The following is a 16,483-nucleotide window of genomic DNA, read 5'->3' as shown; positions in this document are numbered from 1 at the left end:
CACACACAAACAACTATTCAATTTACGAAGTGCTCTACATGGAATGTGACTCCTACAATGGTGGCTATTAAAGAGCTGATGTAAGAAGAGAGGCAATGGTCAAAAGCAGCTCCCTCCACCGCAAACCTACATTAAAAATTTAGCTATTAAAAGCCATGTAACCAAAGAAGCTTGCGAGGGATAGCTCTGCAGTCATCTGTGACACTAGGAACATCCCAGTGCCCTCTCCCTTTTCTGTTTTCTACTTTGACAACAGAGACCCTGTTGTCTGGAAGAACCTGTCCCCACCGAAAAAAAGGAACAAGACAAATTGGTGAAATCCAAGGAATAAATACAATTCCTATATGCCTTAAATTTATGGTCCTCACAAAGCCTACAAAATATGATAAACCATTATAGGGTTTTTTTCTGTCTTCCCTGCCTGGCCACAATTAATTTCACCATGTTCCAGTGTAATAGGGAATGTAATATATGGAGGCAAGACAGTTAGAGCCCTTGTTGCCTTGCAGTGAATAAGCTTCTGCAGTTTGGGACCCCGGGGGGGAAAAAAGCAATAATAACAGGACTCATTTTGGGTAACCATTTGTGTGCAGTTTCTGGTTTGCATTGTTAAGCAAGACAAAAGTGCCCGAAGGAACCCATGACAGTACTAGGCTAAGTCATACAAAATCCCGTCACCTAATATATTCTGTAATTGAGATGCATGGGGGCTCATACACACACCCTAGAAGGGCATCATGCTGCAAATAGAAGCTATGCATTACCAAACAACAGAATATGCTCTGGTTTTATCAATACGATAGCCTCCAAGATCTGAAAAGATGGCAGAATTCAGTTAGAAAGCTCCACGTAGGCACTGCCGAACACTGTAACAGCAGAGCAATGGAAACAATTATTTACTGAAGGACACCTATGTGTGGGTACTGTATTAGTACTTTACGATGCAAAAGATGTGTTCAAAGCCTAACCTCCAATACCTCTGAATGTGACCTCGATTCGAAAGAGAGTCTTTGCAGATATAAAATTCAAGAAGAAGTCACACTGGATCAGGGTGAGTTCTAATGTAATGAATGGTATCCTTATAACAAGAGGGAAATTTGGACACAGACACAGAGAGGAATATCATGTGAAGACAGATGCAGAGGCCAGGTGCGGTGCTCACACCTGTAATCTCAGCACTTCGGGAGGCTGAGGGGAGCAGATCATTTGAAGCCAGGAGTTCGAGATCAGCCTGGGCAACATGGCAAAATCCCGTCTCTACTAAAAATACAAAACTTAGCTGGGCGTGCTGGCACACGCCTGTGGCCCCAGCTACTCGGGAGGCTGAGGCAGAAGAATCACTTGAACCCAGGAGGCAGAGGTTGCAGTGAGCCAAGACTGCGCCACCGTACTCCAGCCTGGCAACAGAGCAAGACTCCGTCTCAAAAAAAAAAAAAAAGAAACACACACACACACACACACACACATATACACACACAAATATATATATATATACACACACACACATACACAAAAATTAGCTGGCATGCACCAGTAATCCTAGCTACTCAGGAGGCTGAGGCAGAGAAGCACTTGAACCTGGGAGGCAGAGGTTGCAGTAAGCCAAGAACATGCCACTGAACTCCAGCCTGGGTGACAGAGCAAGATTCCATCTCAAAAAAAAAAAACATGAAGGCAGAGATTGAAGTTATGCAGCTGCCAACCAAGGAATGCCACAGATTCCTGGTGACCACCAGAATCTAGGAGAGCGGCATGGAGCAGATTCTCCCTCAGAGCTTCCAGAAGGAACCAGTCCTACAAATACCTTGATTCAAACTTCTGTCTCCAGAACTGTGAGAGAGTAAAGTGTCTACTGTTTTAAACCACCCAGTTGGTAAGAATTTGTTACAACAGGCTTAGGGAACTAATACCACTATGAATAAAGTCCTTATGACAACCCTGAGAGCTGGGCATTTTCAAACCACCCCCCATGCCTTTATAAGTGATGAAAAAACTGAGACACAACAAAATGTGAAAATCACATAGAGAACAAATGGAGGAACCAGGAATCAGGCCCCTAGGTTATATAACTCTAAGTAAAGCCCAAGACGGAACTGCTAAATAAGAGGCACCAAATGTTGTCATTGTGTCTGGAAAGTGGTTTTCCTATGAGGTTTTCAGATGATCCCTGGAAGTCTTAGCAGAGCAATCAGGCAACAGAGAGAAAGGAAAGGCATCCAAATAGGAAAAGAAGATGTCAAGCCATCTCTCTTCACTGACAATATGATTCCATACCCAGAGAACCCTAAAGACTCCGTCAAAAGGCTCATGGAACTGATAACTTCAGTAAAGTTCTGGGATAAAAAATCAATAGCATTTTAGGATACAAAAATCAGTAGCATTTCTATACACCAATAAAATTCAAGCTGAGAGCCAAATCAAGAACACAATCCCATTTATAATAGCACAAAAAATTAACAAATAAAATACATGCCTAACGAAGCAGGCGAAAGATCTCTATAAGGAGAACTACAAAAACACTGCTGAAAGAAATCATAGACACAAACAAAAAATTCCACACTCATGGATTAGAATAATCAACATCGTTAAAATGACCATACTGCCCAAAACAATCTACAGATTCAATGGTAATCCTATCACTATCAAACTACCAATGTCATTTCCCACAGAATTAGAAAAAAAGATTCTAACACTAATATGGAGCCAAAAGAGAGCTCAAAGAGCCAAAGTAATCCTAAGCAAAAAGAATAACACTGCAGGCATCACATTACCAGACTTCAAACTATACTACAGGGATACACTAACCAAAACAGCATGATATTGGTACAAAGACAGACACATAAACCAGAAATAAACCTGCACACCTGCAGCCATCTCATCTTTGACAAAGTCAACAAAAATAAACAATGGGTAAAGAACTCCCTATTCAGTAAATGGTGCTGGGATAATTGGCTAGCTATAAGCAGAAGAATAAAACAGGACACCCATCTTTCACTACATACAAAAATTAACTCAAGATAGATTAGAGGTTTAAATATAAGACTGTAAACTATAAGACTCCGAGAAGAAAACCTAGCAAATACTATTCTGGACATCAGTCTTGGCAAATCATTTATTGCTAAACCCTCAAAAGCAACCGCAACAAAAACAAAAATTGAAAAGTGGGACCTAATTAAACTAAGTAGCTTCTGCACAGCAAAAAAAAACTAACAGAGTAAACAACTTACAGAATGAGAGAAAATATTCGCAAACTATGCATCCCACAAAGGTCTAATATCCAGAATCCATAAGGAACTTAATTCAAAAAGCAAAAATAAAATAACCCCATTAAGAAGTGGGCAAAAGACATGAACAGCCACTTCTCAAAAGAAGACACAGAGCCAGGCACATGAGTAGCTCATTACAGACACAGAGTAGCTCATGCCTGTAATCTCAGCACTTTGGGAGGTTGAGGTGGGAGGATCACTTGAGCACAGGCGTTCCAGACCAGCCTGGGCAACATAGTGATACTGCATCTCTATAAAAAATAATTTAAAAATTAGCCAGGCATAGTGGTGCATGCCTGTAGTCCCAGCTAATTGGGAGGCTAAGATGGGAGGATGGCTTGAGTCCAGGAAGTTGAGGCTGCAGTGAGCCATGACCATGCCACTGCACTCCAGCCTTGGTGACAGAGTGAGACCATGTATCAAAAAATAAACAAACAAAAAAGAAGGCAAAGGCATGGCCAAGAAACATATTTTTCAAAATGTTCACTATTAGAGAAATGCAAATCAAAACCATAATGAGATACCATCTCACACCAGTCAGAATGACTATTATTAAAAAGTCAAAAAACAACAGATGCTGGGGAGGGCTGTGGAGCAAAGGGAACGCTTATACATGGCTGGTGAGAATGTTAATTCATTCAACCACTGTGGAAAGCAGTTTGGAGATTTCTCAAAGAACTTAAAACAAAATTACCATTCAACCAACCCAGCAATCTCATTACTAGGTACATATCTACAAGAAAGTAGATCATTCTACCAAAAGACACATGTGCTCGTATGTTCATCACTGCACCATTCACAATAGCAAAGACGTGGACTCGACCTAGGTGATCATCAACAATGGATGGAACAAAGAAAATACAGTACCAAAAAAATAAAAAGAAAGAAAGAAAATACAGTACCTATATACCATAGAATACTATGTATGCAACCATAAAAAGAGCAAAATCATGTCCTGTACAGCAACATGGACACGGCTGGTGGCCATTATCCTAAATGAATTCATGCAGGAACAGAAAACCAAATACCATATGTTCTCATTATAAGTGGGTATTCGTGGACATAAACATGGCAACAACAGACACTTGAGACTGCTAGCTAGAGGAGGAAGGAAGTGGAGCAAGGGCTGAAAAACTAAGTATTGGGTACTACGCTCATTACCTGGATGATGGGATCAATCATGTCCCAAACCTTAGCATCGTGCAATACCCTTATGTCGCAAACCTGCACGGGTACCCTCTAAATCTAAAATAGAATTGAAATTACTTTTTAAAAAGATGATCCCTAAAAACATGCAGAGACTGCAGTAGCTTCTTGTTAACAAAATATACAAATGTGTCATAGCTGGTACTTGACCCACCTCAACCACAGGAGGCATGAGCATTCTCTTGAGGCAGACAACGACATTAGCAAAACTCTAAGTGAAGCAGCCCTGTGAATCAGACAAATACTCAAACGGATTTTAAATGCCTCATTCATTCAACTCAACCAAACTCTGCTGGGTGCTAAGAAAAGTGTGAGGCAGACAGCCCGGTGTGAGAGATGTAGAGATAGAGCCCTTGACTCTGAGGAGCTCAGGACTTCATTTTCTCAAGTAAATGGGCCCAGCACTACTCATGCTTGAGCTTTTACTCAGACTCAATGAACTAATTACCAACAGATGTGCTCTGTGTCATTTGTGGCAGAGTGGTACTCATCTGACAGTCCCCCTGTTTCCCAGGGTAGGCAGGGCCGCATGACTAGTTTGGGTCAAAGGAATGTGCAGAAAGTGACATGTATCACTTTTAGGGTGAACAGAGGAGCCAGTAATAACATGTCCTGCAATCTCTTCTCCTGCCGTGGAAATGTTGCAGATGATGGAGTCTCAATCAGCCAGGAGAAAGTGACCAAGATAGGTAGACCCCTCACCCACTACTGCCATCCAATCTGCAGGGCTTTCGTGTACATGAAAAATAGGCTTCTATGTATTAAACTTTCCGGGAAGTTTCTTACTGCAGCATAGACCTCTCCTACCCTAATACATTATCTAGCACATGTCCTTTCATTAGCATATCACAATAAATACCAGGTTAAATTCCAAGATAAAACTACACTAATTCTTGGACCCTAAACATCAACAATATTCTGGTGGAGGGAAATTCACAATATATCGTACACATTCTGTTCAAATTTCTTTTCTTCTATATGAAAGGGACACAAAAATAAAATGAAATGAATTGTCTCTCCTTTAAACAGTCCAAAGCATTGCATATAGGAAGTGTTTTCAGAATTCAGCCTCTTCCTAGAGATAACCAGGCACCATCCAGTTGCAACCTGAATGGCCCTTTAAGCAGAGATTTTTGTCTTATCTTAGTGGCCCCTAACCTAGATGGATCTGGATCCTCCTAAATCCAACAAATGCTTGGGATATGAGTGTCTCTCATGAACAACAGCAGTATTCTCACACAAAGTCATCAACATAGGTCTCTTGTCAAAGACCATCCCTCCAAACTGGCATCAGGGTACTGTCCCCTGCCCTCTCCTTGGGCATACCCCAGCCTAGATTTTGCACCTACCACACATCAGAAATTGAACTCCACTGTATTAGTCTGTTCTCATGCTGCTAATAAAGACATACTCAAGACTGGGTAATTTATTTTAAAAAAAAAAAAAAAAAAAGGTTTAATGGACTCACAGTTCCACATGGCTGGGGAGGCCTCACAGTCATGGTGAGTAAAGGAGGAGCAAAGGCACATCTTACATGGTGGCAGGCAAGAAAGCCTGTGTACCTGTGTAGAGAACCTTTATAAAACCATCAGATCTCATGAGACTTATTATTCACTATCACAAGAATGGCACTGGAAAAACCTGCCACCATATTTTTGCAGAGAGGATCTGCAAAAATATCCTCTCCCTGAGTCTACTCCATTTCCTAACTTGTCTAACAGAAAAAGCTCAAAATGCTAGAAAGTTGCTAACTCCAGAGAGACATGCAATAGGGAATCCATAGAACCAGAGAGTAGGAGGGTACAGGAAGCACCAAGTCAAGAACAATAATGGATCTGACATGGTGGCTGATGCCTATAATCCCAGCACTTCAGGGAACCAAGGTGAGTGAACTCTGTGAAGCCAGGAGTTCGAGAGCAGCCTCGGCAACAAAGCAAGAGCTTATCTCCACAAAACCTGTAAGTAAAAACTGCGCCTGGCATGACGGCGTGCACAAGTAGTCCCTGATACTTGGGAGGCTGAGGTGGAAGAATTGCTTCAGCCTAGAAGTTTGAGGCTGCAATGAGCTACGTGTGGGACCGTGTCTCCGGAAAAAATAAATAAATAAATAAAGTTTAAAATGTGCTCTGCAGGGATGCCCCAGAGCCTGCTTAGTGAGACTCTTGGTAGAGGGATACAGAGTTCACCCCACCCAACTCCCATCTAACCAAAGCGGTCGGTACAGATGACCTGTTTCACACATTAGCTTTGATGTAAAGATTTCCTTGGCGAAAAAGTCATTTGCTGCTGACAGTAACTTGGATGGTGGAACTCTCGGCTCTCCTTCTGTCTGTCCCTGGACAAACCAGTTGATCTTTCTGTGACCCAGATGGCGTCTCTATAAACCAAGGCAATAAACCACTTCACAGGCCTAGCATTAGGATTAACAGAAGTAATTATGAAAAAACAAAAAGCCTGATGTATTGTGGGTGGTCAACAAATGTTCCTTCTCATCCCCAAACACATAAACACTGGCCAAATAAGTCAGCTGCACGTGGGGCTAAAGACATTTACTTTGCAATTAATAGTGTGACAGGCCTTTCTAAAATGTTTGCTGGGAGCCCAAAATCTCTAGGTAAACCAGTATATCATGCTGTTTTCCCAAAAAAGGAGCAATCCATTTCAGCAAGTACTTAATAAACATCAAGAAGACATCAGATTTCTCAACAAACAGAAAAAATCCTTCATAATTAGCAAACTGTTTCTCCTCTTATAAGGACATTTGTCATTGGCTTTAGATAATCCAACACGACCTCATCTCAAGATCATTAACTTGGCCAGACACAGTGGCTCATGCTTGTAATCCCAGCACTCTGGGAAGCCAAGACAGGCAGATCACTTGAGGTCAGAAGTTGGAGACCAGCCTGGACAACATGGTAAAACTCCATCTCTACTAAAAATATAAAAATTTAGCTGGGCCTGGTGGTGTGCACCTGTAATCTCAATTACTCGGGAGGCTGAGGCAGGAGAATCACTTGAACCCAGGAGGCAGAGGTTGTAGTGAGCTGAGATCATGCCACCACACTCCAGCCTGGGCAACAGAGTAAGACTGTCTCAAAAAAAAAAAACAGCAAATACGCCTAAACACAGACACAAGAAATGTCACAAGTAGTGGCCTTGGGAGAGGAATGGAATACACACAGTGGTCATGAATTCAGAAGAAAAGGCTGCCTAGGAGAGGACTGAGCGGTCTTCAGGCTGTGTAACGACATGGATGAGAACAGAGGAAGAGGGATGACAGGCCTGCACAGTAAGCCCATGGCTTGATCAGTAGGTTACTTTGTGCAAATTAGCAAATGGGTTATCAGTCATAGGTTTAAATGTGTCCCCCAAAAACAATATGCCAGAGTCCTAACCTCCAATAACTCAGAATGTGACCATATTTGGAGACAGGGTCTTTACACAGGTGATCGAGTTAAAGGGGGGTTATTAAGGTGGGGCCCAATCCAACATGACTGGCCTCCTTATAAAGAGGGGATATCTGCACACAGAGACAGACCCGTCCAGTGGGAGGATGATGTGGAGGCACACAGAGACCATCATGTCATGATGAAGGCGGTGACCAAGGGGATGCTGCCCAAGGAATGACAGAGACTTCCAGGAAGCCACCAGAAGCGAGGAGGGGCACGGAACAGATTCCTCCTCACCACCCACAAATGGAACAAACCCTACAAACACCCTGATGTGAGCTTCTGACCTCCAGAACTCTGAGACAATAAATCTCTGTTGTTTAAGCTACTCAGTCTTGGTACTCTGTTACACCCACTCCAGAAAACTGTAATAATATGGTGCCTGTCCCTGAGTGCAGGCACACAACTTGGCCCTGAATGTAGGACTAACTACTGCAACCCAGAACAGATGAGGAAACAACACTGGTGGTGGAGGACCCAAGGAGTTCCGACCCTACTCCCAGGCTACATAGCCAAGTAAGAAAGAAACGTCCTTTAGCTTTCAGTGAAGAACCAAAAAGAGAAAACACAGCTCTTCTGACATGCAACAAAAGCATGCCTCAAACACCCGAATGCCCACCCACACACTGTGTTCACAGCCTGGGCTGAGCAGGGCTACAGCTGGCTCTCATCGAAAGCTAAAGCCAGGGAAACGCCAACTTGATGGGAGATGCCAACCACCCTTGCATTTCCAAGTGTATCCTGCCAATGCGGCTTTGGCAGACTGCAGGCAATGAGATGGCGCTACTAAAATGGACTTCTTTTTCTAAAGAGAAGGAGGAAGGTCACAGCATCAGAACCATCTACATGAACATTAGAGAAGTGTACACCTAAAAAAATCTGAGGATCTGAAAACAAGTCTTCCAGCGTGTGTACTGCCTATCAGAATTTGAGATCTTCTTGAGTTATTTTCTGATCTTAATATTAACAGCTGGGGACACCCCCACTGTTTTTGTTTGTTCTTCACAAACCTTTACCCACTTAATCCCCACAACCACCTACCCACCCAAGCCGTTATTGCCTCCATTTTGCAAATGAAGACACTGAGGCTAGAAAGGTTAAGTGACATGACTAAGGTCACACAGCTGAGAGACAGCAAAGATATAGTCCCAAGTTATTCTGTCTGCAGAGTCCTGGCTGCCACCACAAAACTCTCCCTCCCTCTGACTCAGCCCCTCCACTCCCCTCACGTTTCCCAAAGGTATGGCCTAATGATGTGAGCATTTACAAAATAGAATTGAAAGGTACAAGTCACAGCTCTAAGCGGCCCATGGCCCCAGAGAGAAATGGTACCTAAATTTTTTTTCTTCTTCCTCCCGTATATGAGATTTCCCCCAACCAATCTGAAAACCAAAATCCAAATGAGGAAGCCTTGACTCCCCTGGGGGTCAGCAGGGGTCCAAGGGTATCCAATAATGGCTTCCAAACTGGGGTCCCCAGACTTCGGGGAATACCCAAAATTCCCACCACTAGTTCAAAAGCAGTAACCAAAACTGTCCTTTTTCCTAAATATTGGGCAATTAACATATCAAATGTCTTTGTTCTTGGCTGAAATCAAAACACATCTGCGGGCAACGATAATACTTCTTCTGAGTAGAAACTCGCAAAGTTCTAAATGTCTTTCATTAATGTTTTAACAATACAAATTATTATTTAATAATTTTGCTATTTCAAAACATCTGGCTAGTGGAAAGAATATTATAAAAGAAGTCCTCAGCTGGATTGGATGGGGAGTGAGTGGATTCATCAGCACCTGTTCACATTTGGAAAACCAGAAAATACCTTCATGAGGTCCAGGAGCAGAATCCAAGTTTCTCATTAATAAAATACCATTTCTTATAGTGTCATTCTCCCAAACTTTAACAAAGTTCACATACACTCATTAACTTTCACAGTAGGGGAGCTAAATGAACTAGAATTTCCATTCTATGTATATAAACAGAAACGGACACCTCATTTTCAATAGGAATAACTCAAACCAACCAACTAATCTGCCAGTGGATCGGTTCCCTAACAGGAGCCAGTGAACCATCTAACACCCCATCCCAATAAAGCCAGTAGTGTCAAGGAAGTGGAAAAATGCCAGAGCAGTAATTCTTTTCTGTGGCTGACTATCTATGGGTCATTTATTTCTCTAGATGAAGCCTCAATTTCCCCAGCAATAAAATGGGGATAATATCTGCCACCTAGTAATGAAAATATATCTATAAATTACTTTGAATTGCCAGGATAATCAGCATTATGCAAACTGACAAACTCATTAGAGAGCTATTAAACACAGTTATAAATCTCATAAAAATACTTCCATGGAGATTAAGGCTCAATTAAGAGGCTTCATTTTTTAATAATTTCCATCACCTTGTTATTTTAAAGACAAGAATACTTACAGCCTTTAGATATTTCTAGCAAAGGGACATTGGGCTTTCTCTAACATTCTTAATGAAGCTCCGCATCAATAAACAATTGGCTAATAAAAGGCAAGAGGATCTATCTACCAGAATAGCTGTGAGCCTGGCTGAAACCAGGAGACCAGGAGAGCGCTCCCCAGGAGAATGCCACTGGCTCAACAACCTCGCCCCAGGTACAACATCAACCACCACATCTCTCAGCACAGAGCAGCAAGGCCCAGTCTATCTTATAAATGCTCTTTCAAGCATGGTACCTACAAACTAACTCAATTCAGTTTTAACTTTGCTTGTCCCAATGTCTTCCGAAGAGGCAAATAAACTCCAACAACCTAAAACAAATGGACCAGAGGCTCTGAGACAGACAGTTTCAACACTCAGCTAAAGCTCCACTCACCTGAGAAGCCCAATTCTCACACTACCCTGCATAGCAAGGGCTAACCCATGGTCGCCCTCAGGAAGGGAGACTATATCATACTACAACACAACTACATCTCAGAGACTTCCATATCTTTCCACCATCAATATCCTGTGGCTAAAAATGCAACTTCAGTTCCCAAGGTCAGAGAGGTCATAGGTTGGATGAGTCCCAAAGCCGCCAAAGTGATCAAGCAAGCCCCGTAAGGAACAGCAGCTAAGTGTTTTCTTGCACACAGTTCTCACAAAGCCCTTCCGCCAGGTCCAGCCTGTGACCAAACTAACGCAGAACTGTCCCATCTAGGAGCCCAGCCCCACTCGGCTGGGGGGTACCCAAAGTTAAAACCACATGCCTGTTTCCTGGTGACCACCACCAGGATTAGCAACCAGACCAGTTTCTACAGACTAGGCCTGCTTCTTCTTTCCTCACCATGTTTATAAAAGCAACACTAGGCAGACACCCCAGAATTGGAGCAGAACATTATTCAATTTGACCCCAGCTCAACTCAAATCTGAAACAAAATGGCTGAGAACAGACAGCATTATTAAAGAGTCCTTTGCAAATCTGAGATTCTAATAATCACTAATACGGGAAAAATGTGTAAACCATTCAGCAAAATCCAAAATGAGCCCAAGTTCAGGGAAACAATATAATAGCTGTGGCCCTCAGAGGATAAGCATAATTTAAGCTAAAAGAACTCCTCTCTCCTCCCCTGACCTGAAGCACTTGGAATGTTAAGAGAAACAACTCTGAATAGGGGTGTTTAAAATTTAAATGTTTCATTGAGCTGACTATCCTGGACTCTGCTGGTGATCAATTTACCTATTAACTGTCTTTTCCAGCTCAATAATCTGCTCTAGGTAAAGCAATGCCTCCTGCTTAGGACAGACCATGAGGTGAAGAAAACAGGGAAATCTCTGCAGGACTGACACACAGAGGGGCCTTCAGGTCTGGGGCACTGGATCAGAATCACAAGTCCCAAGCAGAACAAAGCTGGCGTCCCAAAGATATGTGAGAAACAGCCCCACCTTGAACCAAGGAGCTTAGTACATCAAGAAGAGCTACCACCATGAGTGCAAACCCATTTAACGGATGGCATGACCGGGTACATGTCACACAATGTCACAAACACAACAGATGAATGAGGCTGCTCTGCCCTGGGCCACCCTGCACGATCCTGCACAAAGGCTGAAGGGAGCAGTGCGGTACTGCAGGCATGTACACCTCGAGTTGGTGTGAGGCTGCGGACAGGGATTCTGTTCACAAACAGCTACAGTTTGGATTTTGCCTTTGATGCAACAGGAAATAGACTTCAGTGTTACTTCCCTTCCTCCTAAAAATGTGAATTAGACATCTGATCATTTTAAATAAGCTGGCCTCCCTTGCATCACTTGGGAGACTCACAAGCCACTGACAATAAAAAGATTCCCCACTGTGCCTCGCTCTGGAGCATATTCCATGGAACCCACGTGGGAAGCTGCAGCCCTATTTTAAATCCATAACGACATCCTGGAGTCTACCACAGTCACCACCGATGTGGAGGTTCAGGTTTGAAACCACCACCTGTTTTCCCTAACCCCACCATCTGAAGGCGTTGCTATGGCCTGAGCATTTGTGTCCCTCCAAAATTCATATGTTGAAATCTAATCCCCGATGTGATAGTGTTAAGAGGTGGGGCCCTCAGGATGTGGTTAGGTGATGAAGGGATTAGCGTCTTTATAAAAGAGGCTTGAAAGAGCCCTTTTCCCCTTCCGCCATGTGAGGACCACCTATGAAGCAGAGAGTCCTCACCAGACTCAGAATCTGCTGGTGCCTTGATCTTGGACTTCCCAGCCTAGAGAATTGTGAGTGATCAACTTCCATTATCTATAAATTACCCAATCTAAGGTATTTTGTTATAGCAGCTTGAACAAACTAAGAGCAACATCTCATTGGGCCTCTCCCTACCTGAACTCTCCCTGGATACCTCTTATTCCTCTAGTAAAGCTGCTTGGAAGAATGATCATATTTTCTGTAAAATATCTCTGGCGAAGTTTTCGAAGTAAAATTCTGGAATTTGGTCCTCTTCCCTTCATAATTAGCCCCTTCATACATTCCTCCAGGTCCCATTATATGTTTTCCTTTTCTAATTACTAAAAAGACTCCTGATTTTACTTAAGCACATTCCCCAGTCTTCTCTGCAACAAAATGTGGCTGTGTTTTGACCAATGGGATATAAGCACAAGTTCAGTGTGTGACTTCCAGGACTTAAAAAGAGGGAGTTCATCCTTCTCAGTGCCTTCCTCCTTCCTTCAACTGGAATTTGGATGCCATGGCTGATACTCAAGCAATAATCTTGGGCCATGAGGTACTTAGCACAGGAATACCATGTAAGAGAGGAAGCCTGGGTCCCTGGTGGCATGGAGCTAGCCACCATGCCACCCTGAATCACCTAGAAGGCTCTGAAAGCCACTCAATAGGCATAACACATGCCTGAGCAATGCAGTTTTCATTCTAATAAGGTGAGTTATTGAATTGGAGTTTGAATTTCAATAGACCAATAATATCCAAAAAATACATCTGTAAATATGTTCTAAGTATGCATATTTCCAAAACTCCAAGAAAAATAAAAAGCCAAAGCAACACAGACACATGCATGCACAGACATCTGCAAATCTGCAAACACACACACACACACACACACACACACCCCTTAAGTCACTGTCCAACTTGCCATATAATACAATTCAACTAAAACAAACTCTTTTGAAAATAGAAGACTCATTCATTCCAACATCATCTCAGATACCTCATAGTGTCCTTCCCCACCCCCATCAGACTAAGCTCCTGGAGAAGAGACTTTGTGTTACGCAACTCAGTACTGCCAAGTGCCTAACACGATGCCTGGAACATAGTAAGTTTCATGATTAAGTCCAATTCATGTGCTGTCCCAGGAGGGGAGGAAATGAGTGTACACAGGAAATACCAACATCCCCTTCCTAACTGTGTCTGTGTTTGTGTTTCCAGAAAGTACCCCTCATCCATTGTCCCTGGGTCCCCATACCTCTCATCTACAGAATCTCCTTCAGAGGCCACCTGGCCAGCTCCCGTCACCTGCTTTGGGGAGAAACTTTCCAGTTCCAATGGCCGAAAGTCTCACATTGCCTCCTACCCTCCTTTCCCACCAAGATATGGACCCTCCACATCTCAGGAAAAGCTGGACTCACAGAACTATTCCCTACAACTATGCCTTTCTCAATTACGAAGAGACATAAGGATCTAACTGTGTACACTTCCAAGTTCAAATTCTTGAATGATGCCATTCACTCGCAACAAGTTTAAAGAATTACCTGGCAGCTTTTCTGCCGACATCATCCCAACCCATCCACATGGTCCCCAACCCTGAGATCGTCCCATCTCTGCTTCAGAAACTAGGCCTTATTCTTCCTTTCAGAAACGTATACTCCTAGAAAAATGAGATCCCTCCACCCCTCAACAGCCCAACTCCTCTTACCTGTATCAAACAGGGTCCCTCTCTTCAACTAACTTATCAACCTGCCCAAGGCATCTTCTGTATGAACATTTTCCTGAGCCTGGGCAGACAATGCTCTACTCATCTGCTCTGAGAAGTCTCTACCAACATCGGCACATCCAAACACAACTGATAACTCTTTTTGGCTTCATTACCTTTCCACTTAAAAAAACAAACAAACAAACGAAAAAACCCTAGTGCTCCCTCCTCTGCCTGGCCAGCTCTCTGGGTCAGGCCATTTGGAGGTTCCATTCTCCAACCTTCTCCCATGAATCACAGCATCGTCCTATACCTCTCTGTCCTACAAAGCTCAGTGCCAAAGATTACACCATTTGCACTCCAGTGCCTATACTGTTTGTTATTAATTTTTTTTAACTTTCTTTAACCCATCATCTTTTAATTAGAGTCTGAGTCCTACAAGTCAATCAATCTATAATGACTTTTGGGAAAGGAAATGGGAGCATTATTTTGGCCAGGAACTGCAGGTCATAAAATTGATTTGCAGAAATGTAGGGAAAACAAAAATGTAGAGAACACAGCCGCCAGAATTTCCCTCCTTCTTCCAGATGCCTATTCTGCATTCTCCTGTTCTTCAGGGAGAAAGACTGGCACTAATCTATCAGCATCTCAAACACTCCACAGCTTTGCTATTACTGCATTCTACTAGGATAACATTTTCAAGTTGCAACAACATACTTGATTTCACTAAGAGGCAGTGGTGTGGCCAGAAAAGTAATATTTAACAATATGAACACAATCCCTAATAAAACACAGAATTTCAGGGCCAAATGTATGGAAACAGGTAGTAAGCTTCTCCTATGCCCAAGCAGTTCCTCGGTTATCACAGCCTGGAGACATGGAGTGTGGACACGAAGTCAGCTGGCAGCATGTATATCAAGTTCAGCCAGTGAAGAGCTGCCGAAGAGTCTCATGAAATGAAGTCCACAACCAGACAGAGTTAGGCTTCACAGCTAACCAGGGAACCAGGAAAGATGAGCTCAGCGCTATGGCATTTATTTCTTGTAGCCTGCTTCACTTCTTAAAAGTTAGTGGGGTTACAGAAACAGGTATATACACATGGAAATTTAAAGTATAATAAACCTAGGATGGCAGGTGGATTCCTAAGGCCCCACCATGGTCTTCACCTTTTGGTATCATGCCCTTGTGTGATCCTCTTCCCCCGAACATGGACAGGACTTGTAACTCCCTTCTAATCCATAAAAGGAAGGCGACCAGATGTGCATTGCAGCTCCCACATGCTAGAGTCCTTCTCTTTCTTGCTGACTTGATGAAACAAGAGGCTGTATGGAGGATCCACATGACAAGAAACTGAGACTGGCCTCTAGTCAACAGCCAGCAAGAAAATGAGGCCTTTAATCTGGCTGCCTGCAAGGAAATGAATTTTGCCAATAACCTCATGAGCTTAGAATTGAATCCTTCCCCAGTCGAGTCTCAGATAAGACTGCAGCTTTGGCTGACACTTTGATTGCAGCCTTTCAGAGAGCCCAGTTAAGCTGTATCCAGGCTCCTGGCCCACAGCAACTGTGACATAAGTGTGTGCTGTGTTCAAACAAAGAGTTTGTGATGATATTTTTACACAGCAACAGAAAATGTACAGAGGTCAAGTCAGTGAGCAAGAATGATTATTCAACAAATGATCAGAACAAGTGGGTGGCCCCTGAAAAAAAAAGCTGGATCCCTCACTCTCACATGGCATCAACATAAATTCTAAGTAGGTGAAAAATATGTCAAAAGAGAAAACATGCCTTTGATGTGTAATTTTAGAGTAACAAAGCCCTTCCTAAGGGAAAGTCCAAAAACTATGAAAGAAAAGACTAATAAATCTGATTAAGAGAGAAAATATATCTGCAACTTGTATCACAGAGGGCTAATTTCTATAATATATGAGTAGTTCTGACAAATCAGTAAGAAAAAGATTAATTACTCAACAGGAAAACAAGTAAAGGATATAAACAGTTTATAGAAATGAAACCACACATGGTTCTTACACTTATAGAAAGATGTTTTCTCATTATAAGAGTGAGAAACACAATGAGACACTGACTAGGATCAAAATGAGTGATAACACACTTGACTGAAAAGCAATGGGGAAAATGGCACTCTCATTTAATGCTGGTGGGGAGTATACTGATGTAGCCTCTTTAGAGGACATCAAGGCAGTAACTCTC

General features: G+C 42.7%; 1 protein-coding gene across 9 annotated transcripts in view; it reads right to left on the bottom strand.

Annotated features, from left to right (window-relative positions):
• Positions 1-16,483, bottom strand: part of LDLRAD3 (low density lipoprotein receptor class A domain containing 3) — a 294,583-nt gene that overhangs the window by 246,238 nt on the left and 31,862 nt on the right. Inside the window, exon 1 of one of the 9 annotated variants that reach the window (XM_035262368.3) lies at positions 15,440-16,121. The exons of 7 other annotated variants lie outside the window; for them this stretch is intronic. In XM_035262368.3, the coding sequence (XP_035118259.1) occupies positions 15,440-15,713 (274 nt within the window). In that variant the 5' untranslated portion in view covers positions 15,714-16,121. Of the gene's footprint in view, positions 1-15,439; positions 16,122-16,483 lie in introns of those variants that run through there. One more of the 9 variants, XM_035262367.3, reaches the window with a different exon arrangement.

The sequence above is a fragment of the Callithrix jacchus genome, chromosome 10 (assembly GCF_049354715.1).
Source record: "Callithrix jacchus isolate 240 chromosome 10, calJac240_pri, whole genome shotgun sequence".
Taxonomy (NCBI): Eukaryota; Metazoa; Chordata; class Mammalia; order Primates; family Cebidae; genus Callithrix; species Callithrix jacchus.
Note: the sequence above shows the minus strand (reverse complement) of the source record. Positions and strands in the feature narration are given on the sequence as shown.